A 7860-nucleotide genomic window follows, 5' to 3' on the forward strand; every position below is an offset into this window, starting at 1 on the left:
GTTTTATCCAAGATGCAAAAGGATACCTCACAGCAATGATCTGTTTCAGACTTTCCCGTCACCCCCAAGACACACTGCCTGCAAGTCTGAGGGATGCCACCACGCAGCCTCATCACGATCACCTCCCACAGAAGGAACCCAGCTTCCCAAAGCCCCCAGAACGCCCTGGCTCAGACACTGACATTCCAGCATTCCTCTAGGAGCCTGACCGCCCCGCCCTGTGTTGCCTGGTTTAGTGTGACTAGGGGACTTCTCTCCACCTTCTTCGTGTGACTACGGCTCCTAGATCATCGCTCATGGTGTGGGGGGTGTCCGGCTTCTCCTAGTGTCCCCACTGCTAACCCAGCCTTTCATGGAGCAGTGGCTCCATAAAGGTCTTCGGAATACACAAGGCAGTGAGCGGGGGGCTCAATTCATTATCTGCTAATTCCTTAAATAACCCAGGCAAATCCAAATGAACAAGAGATTATTTAGTTTTTGAAAATGACACACAAGAAGGACAGAACCATGAATTCACTACAATTACTTTTATCATCTCTTCCATCATCAATATTACTGCTAAGCAAGCTCACTTTTCCACAACAGTTCTAATTCCAATTCCATTGCATCCTGTTCAGGACCACAAAATACAATGGAAGAGTTTCCGATCTCTTTTACGAAACAGCAAAACTCTTGCTCATGAACTGGGTAAGCACAAACGCACTGTGATCAGCATCATTCACGAAGCTAAGACACTGAAGTTTATTTAGCCTTCTATGAAAACAATCAAAGTTTGAAAATTTTCTAAGGAGAACTGGTGAATCTCCACATCATCGTACAGAACAGGAATGCAAAGAAGCTGATACACTGGTTCCCCAAACTGCCCCAGGCCCTCACTTCTGAGAAGGCTGACCGCTCCCTCTTCAATCTCAGAGCCAAGGATCACCTGGATGCTGCTCTGGCTCAGGCCACCTCATCCTCCTCCCTTGCAGCCTCTGCAGACTGCAGTGGGAAGGTCCTCAAAGCCCTTTGTTTGACCCTGAGCAGAAATGCCATGACTTCCCACTTGCTGGTCTCCGCATAAGCCCGGGGACCCCACAGGAACTCATAGCGAGCAGGGTGGCTGTAAGGCACCTGCCGGTACTCCAGGTACCCCTCCTGCACCCACACGTGGGTCAGAAGCGCCCTGGGCTCCCCAAAGATGCAGTGCACACTCCCGACACACACACCCAATCTGCTGAGTGCTCCCCAGACCTTCTCCTCAGGGGCACGGTCTCCATTCCGCATGATCAGGTTGAGGACCAGCACCAGGAGGCCAGCCTTGGGGATGCTCTGCCCACTGTTCAGCATTGCGTTGCAGGTGAGGCCCAGGATGGGGACCATGATGTAGATGTGCTCCCTGGGGTCCACCTCCTTCACTTCCACGCCAAAGACCAGCTGCAGGCACTGCGAGGCTTGGTTGAAGACCACCGGGAAGTATTCCTGGTTATCCCTGAGGACCTTATTCAGCATTTCCGCCTGGGAGGTCAGCTCCTTGGCTCGATACTTGAGGAGCAGGAACTTCATTAGGCTAGCTATCATCTCATTCAGCGCTTCCTGGGGCAAGGACTCCCCAGTGCCTAAGGAGGACACTGTGGGGGAGGAGGCCGAGGCGGATGCAGCCACCCCTGCCTCAGCCCCCAAGAGCTGCACATTCACCGGGCCCTGGGCCTCGCCAGGGTCCTGAAAATCTTCCTCGGGCTTGCTCAGTTCACTCATCTCGACCACGAGCGCGATGCCTGGGATCAAACCACAGACAGGAGTCAGCCAGGGTGACAGATGGGGACCACAGGCCAGGCTGGGGGAGAGAGGGGCTGTGAATGGCCTCAGCTGAGCACCACACCCTGGGCGGACTGACACAGGCAACCTACAGGTCTCCTCTTGAGGGGTGGGTGCTCTCAGACCTCACAGAGGCAAGCCTCCAGGGCAGCCAGTCCCCTGGCTACCGGAAGGAGGAAGTGAGGTGGCTCCGCAGGGTGCAGTCAGCACAGTCCAAGATTTCCAAGGCTGACAAGGTGGGGGATTAGGCCCTTGTGCGGTCCCTTCTGTTCTGGGGTGGGGAGCCCCTGGTGCACACTCAGGGTACCCTCCTCACCTTGACCCCTGGTACTGCCTGGACCTCCTCTGCCCTCTGACCTCAGGACACCAGCCGCAGCCCTCTGCCTTCGCCTCCTGGTTCCTGCAGCTCCTGTGAGAAAAAGGGAGGGGGCAGCTCGGGGGTATCCTGTGGCACTGCCCTGAGCCTTCTGTGACAGTACGAGGGGTGGACTCTGTGAGGTCCCCCCAGTTGTGTGGCGGGAGGTCCCCTCAGGGCTCCCTTGTAGTGCTCACCTTGCCCCTGGCACGACCTGGTCCCTCCCCTCTGGGGACCTGCATGGAAATTCAGAACAAGATCCCAGCCTCCACAGAAAGCGCTGAGGGGCTCCACACGCTGCCGAACCTGCCCAGGGCTTCCTGTGGGTCCTAGGCTGGGGAGATGCTCGGTCATCAGCTCCTCCTCACGTCCTGCCTGGCCTCCCAGCACTGACCACAGTGGGGGGGTCTGCTTAGTCCTCCCTCGGGTTTGGGGAGTTCAGCCTCTGCCGACCTGAAGCCTCTGCCCTCCGCCCAGAAAAAACCTCACCTCCCGAGGTCCCTAAGCCAGAAGTCAAGAAACTGCTCACCCCACTCTAGGGCCTCCAAGAGTCCCCACAAGGGCTAGGATCCCTGCCTCCCTGTTGGGGTCTTTCCGCCTCAGTCCATCCTTGCATGCAGCCTGGCCCTCAGGCAGGACCGGAGACTGTCCCGTCCGCCATTTTGAGACCCCTCCGCTTTCAATAGATCCCCAGTCTCTCTGAGACGAGCATGTGAGAAAGGCAGACAGACAGAATGTGCTCCCAGGGCCGACTACAGGGGCGGGGATCTGTGGGGTTCCATCGGTCCTCATGCAGGGTCCCCTCAGTCCTCCTTCAGGCACCTCACCTGCCTCCGGCCGGGACCTGGGATTCTCGCCTCTCCCCAGCTGAAGCCCCGCCCCTTATACCAGGGCCCCAGTCTCTCCAAGACCCGGATGTCAGGAAGTCAGACCATGCCTGCTGTGCTCATCCTACCCCCACAGTTGCCCTGGACTGACGGCAGAGATGAGCTTCTCTGAGGTGTCCTCTGATTGGAGTTCAGGGTCCTCTAGTTCCTCCTCAGGGTCCTCAACCTGACACCCCACCAGACCTGGGAATTGGACCACCTAAGGCCCCGCCCCATATGCAAGGTCCCCAGTCTGAGATCCGGACGTCAGGAAGTCAGGCCGCCTAACCAGGTCTCCAGTCTGAGATCCGGATATGAGGAAGTGAAACCCCGCACATTGGACTCATCCTACCCCAGGGCCGCCAAGGACCGGCAGCAGCTACAAGCTTCTCTGAGGTCTCCTCCGATTGGGGTCCAGAGCCCGCTCAGTCCTCCCTCAGGGTCCTCAACTTGAAACTCTGGAGGAGCCGGGCTTCTTCCCTCTGCTCACCTGAGGCCACGCCCCCTTTCCCAGGTCCCCAGTTTCTCTGAGACCTGGATGTCAGGAAATGCAACATGTGCTCATCCACCCTCTGTGCTCCCTGAGCCTTGATGTGAGGGTCCCGCCTCTGGTCAACACAAAGGGCATCCCCAGATCTGTCAGGGCTCAAGATGTGGTCCCTGAGGGATGATGAAAGGCAACCCCACTGATCCCTGCCCCTGCTGTCAACCCTGGGCCACCTTGGTGGTGGGATGAGCACTTGGCAGCCTGTTCTGACTTGCGCATCTGCGTCTCAGAGACATTAGGCAACTGTTAGAAGGGGCAGGGCCTCAGATGGGCAGGCGGGAAGATCTTAGTTATTTTGAGGGTCAAGGTGAGGACACTGAGGGAGGACTCAGGGGCTGCTGGACCGCAGAGCAGAGTGGGCCCTGGGAGGACATAGGGCAGACGAACCATGCTGCGTTTCCTGACATCCGGGTGTCAGAGAGACTGCGGACCTGGTATAGGGGGCTGACTTCCTGACATCCAGGTCTCAGAGAAACTGGGGTCCTGACATAAGGGATGGGGCATGAGTGGGGAGAGGAGAGAATCCAAAGTCCTACACAGAGACAAGTTGAGGTCCCTGAGGGATGACTGAAGGGACCCCAAGTGAAGACTCTAGGGACCCCAAGGTAAGACTGATGGAACCCCACAGATCTCAGCCCCTGTTATCGGCCCTGGGAGCCCTAGGGGTGAGAAGAGCACACTAGGTCTGTCCTGTCTTCCTGAGATCCGGGTCTGTGAGAGTGGGGACCTGGTGTGAGGAGCAGGGACCTCTTCCCACCTTTCCTGGTGGGGAGAGGACAGAGCCTAGGTCCACCAGAAGTCAAGGTGAACACCCTGAGTGAGGACTGAGGGTAGTCAGATCTCAGACCAGAGGGAACCCTGGTAGTCCCCAGGCAGGACGACCTCATGCCGCATTGCCTGACATCCCTGTCAGAGAGACAGGTGAAAGCAGCAGAGCCTCCAGATTGCAGACAGGACACTTGCAGGTCTTGCCTGGAGTACAGGCTCCATGCGAGGAGGAACAGAGGCAGTTAGACCCCAACAGGGAGGGATCTTGGCCCTTGCAGGAGGGTCTTGGAGGGCCCAGAGCAGGGTGAGCAGGGTGAGCAGTTTCTTGACATCTGGCCTAGGGACCTCGTGAGATGAGGTTTTTCGGGTGGAGTGCAGATGGCTTCAGGTTAGCAGAGGCTGGACACACCAACCCTGATGGAGGACTAAGCAGACCCCCGCCCCTGTGGTCAGTGCTGGGAGGCCAGGCAGGACGTGAGGAGGAGTTGAGGACCGAGCATCTCCCCAGCCTAGGACCCACGGGATTCCTTGGGCAGGTGCAGCCTCATGTGGGGCCCCTCAGCACTTTTTGTTCAGGCTAGGGTCTTGTTCTGAGTTTCCTTGCAGGTCCCCAGAGGGTAGGGACCAGATTGTACCAGGGGAAAGGTGAGCACTGCAAGAGAGCCCTGAGGGGACCTCCCACCACACAAAACTGAGGGGACCTCACAGAGTCCACTGCTCGTACCGTCAGAGAAGGCTCAGGGCTGTGCCACAGGATACCCCCAGCTGCCTCCTCCCTTTCTCTCACAGGAGCTCCAGGAACCAGGAGGCAAAAGCAGAGGTCTGAGGGCCATGTCCTGAAGTCAGAGAGCAGAGGTGGTCCAGGCAGTACCAGGAGTCAAGATGAGGAGGGTGCCCTGAGTGTGCACCAGGGGCTCCCCATCCCAGAACAGAGGGGACCCCACAAGGGCCTAATCCCACTACCTTGTCAGTTGTGGAAATCTTGGACTGTGCTGACTGCACCCTGGGGAGACACCTCACTTCCTTCTTCAGGTAGCCAGGGGACTGGATGCCCTGGAGGCTTGCCCCTGTGAAGTCTGAGAGCACCTTTCAAGAGGAGATGTGTAAGTGGCCTGTGGCCGTCCAGGCTGTGGTTTTCAGCTGAGGCTGTTCACAGCCCCTGTCTCCACCATCCAGGCCCGTGGTCCCCATATGTGCCCATCTCCCCCCCCCCACCCCCGCCTCACTCCTGCCTCAGGCTGTGGTTTGATCCCAGGCATCGCCCTCATGGTCGAGATGAGTGAGCTGAGCAAGCCCGAGGAAGAACTTAGGACCCAGGCCCAGGGCCCAGTGGAGGCTCAGCTCTTGGGGCCTGAGGCAGGGGAGACTGCATCTGCCCCCCCACCAGTCTCTGCCCTTGCCCCCGGTAGCTCTGAATGAGATGGTGGCCAACCTGATTAAGTTCCTGCTGCTCAAGTATCCAGCCAAGGAGCTGACCTCCCAGGTGAAAATGCTAAAGAAGGCCCTTAGGGATAACCAGGAGCACTTTCCGGCAGTCTTCAGCCAAGCCTCACAGTGCCTGCAGCTGGTCTGTGGTGTGGAGGTGAAGAAGGTGGAACCCAGGGAGCACATCTACATCATGGTCCCCACCATGGGCCTCACCTATGATGTGATGCTGAACAGTGGGCAGGGCCTGCCCAGGGCCAGCCTCCTGGTGCTGGTCCTCAGCCTCATCATGTGGAATGCAGACCACGCCCCTGAGGAGAAGGTCTGGGGAGCACTCAGCAGGATGGGTGTGTGTGTCAAGAGTGAGCACTGCAACTTTGGGGAGCCCAGGGAGCTGCTTACCCACACGTGGGTGCAGGAGGGGTACCTGGCATACCGGCAGGTGCCTGACAGCCACCCTGCCCGCTCTGAGTTCCTGTGGGTTCCCCAGGCCTATGCAGAGACCAGCAAGTGGGAAGTCATGGCATTTCTGCTCAGGGTCAAACAAAGGGCTTTGAGGGCCTTCCCACCCCTGTCTACAGAGGCTGCAAGGGAGGAGGACGAGGCGGCCTGAGCCAGAGCAGCATCCAGGTGATCCTTCCCTCTGTGATTGAAGAGGGAGAGATCAGCCTTCTCAGAAGTGCTGGCCCAGGCCAGTTGGGGAAACTGGTGTATAGCATCTTTGGGTTCCTGTTCTCTATGATGACATGGGGATTCATCTGTTTTCTTTAGAGAACTTTCAAACTTTGATTATTGTCGTAGAAGGCTAAATAGACTTCAGTGTCTTAACTTAGTGAATGATGTTGATCACAGTGTGTTTGTGCTTACCCAGTTCAGGAACAAGAGCTTCACTGTTTTGTAAAAGAGACTGGAGACTCTTCCATTGTGTTTTGTGGTCCTGAACAGGATGCAATGGAATTGGAATTGGAACTGTTGTGGAAAAGTGAGCCTACTTAGCAGTAATATTGATGCAGGAAGAATTAGATGATAAAAGTAATTGTAGTGAATTCATGGTTCTGTCCTTCTTGTGTGTCATTTTCTAAAACTAAATTATCTCTCTTTATTTGGATTTGCCTGGGTTATTTTAGGAAGTAGCAGATAATTAATTGAGCCCCCTGCTCACTGGCTCATGTATTCCAAAGACCTTTATGGAGCCTCTGCTCTGTGAAATGCTGTGTTAGCAGTGGGGACACTAGGAGAAGCAGGACACCCCCACACCTAGAGTGACGATCTAGGAGCTGCAGTCACATGAGGAAGGTGGAAAGACATCCCCTAGTCGCAATGAACAATGCAACCCAGGGCGGGGTGGTGGGGTTACAGGAGGAGTGTTGGGGTGTTGGTGCCTGAGCCAGGGTGGTTTGGAGCTTGGGAAAGCTGGGTTCCTTCTGTGGGAGGTGATTGTGATGAGGCTGGGTGGTGGCAGCCCTCAGACTTGCAGACAGTGTGTCTGGGGGGTGACGGGAAATTCTGAAATGGATCATTGCTGTGAGGTGTCCTTTTGCATCTTGGATAAAGTCCAGAGAGATCTCTTTCTTGGGCAGGAAGGAAGGGGCCCTGGCTCTTGTCGCATTGCTGTTGATCACAGGGGCAAATGAGGTGTTTTCATACCCCATGCTGCTACTACTGCTGCTAAGTCGCCTCAGTCGTGTCCGACTCTGTGCGACCCCATAGACGGCAGCCCACCAGGCTCCCCTGTCCCTGGGATTCTCCAGGCAAGAACACTGGAGTGGGTTGCCATTTCCTTCTCCAATGGGTGAAAGTGAAAAGTGAAAGTGAAGTCGCTCAGTCGTATCCGACTCTTAGCGACCCCATGGACTGCAGCCTACCAGGCTCCACCATCCATGGGATTTTCCAGGCAAGAGTACTGGAGTGGGGTGCCATTGCCTTTTCCGTCATACCCCATATCTGCTAGGAATTCTGCAGAACTTGGTCGCACTCCCTTGAAGTGGTGCCCAAGAAATCCATGAAACTACCCTCTTTTTCCTGGTCCAGGGGATTCAGATCATAAGGTGTTAATTAGCTTTAAATTATCTTGATTGTACTTGCCCATCATAATCAATGAA

General features: G+C 56.3%; 1 protein-coding gene and 1 pseudogene across 1 annotated transcript; one reads left to right on the forward strand and one right to left on the reverse strand.

Annotated features, from left to right (window-relative positions):
- Window positions 1–512: 512 nt before the first annotated feature.
- LOC147340993 (melanoma-associated antigen 10-like) lies at window positions 513–1752 on the reverse strand. The gene has a single exon (XM_086389404.1). It carries the CDS (start codon window positions 1735–1737, stop codon window positions 943–945), a length of 795 nt encoding a protein of 264 aa, XP_086245530.1. The 5' UTR covers window positions 1738–1752; the 3' UTR covers window positions 513–942.
- A 3856-nt stretch (window positions 1753–5608) lies between these two features.
- On the forward strand, window positions 5609–6371 carry LOC147340994 (melanoma-associated antigen 10-like; annotated as a pseudogene).
- The last annotated feature ends 1489 nt before the right edge of the window (window positions 6372–7860 follow it).

This window comes from Bos grunniens, chromosome X (assembly GCF_055505025.1).
Source record: "Bos grunniens cultivar Pamir isolate PY7600 chromosome X, Bosgru_T2T1.0, whole genome shotgun sequence".
NCBI classification, from domain to species: domain Eukaryota; kingdom Metazoa; phylum Chordata; class Mammalia; order Artiodactyla; family Bovidae; genus Bos; species Bos grunniens.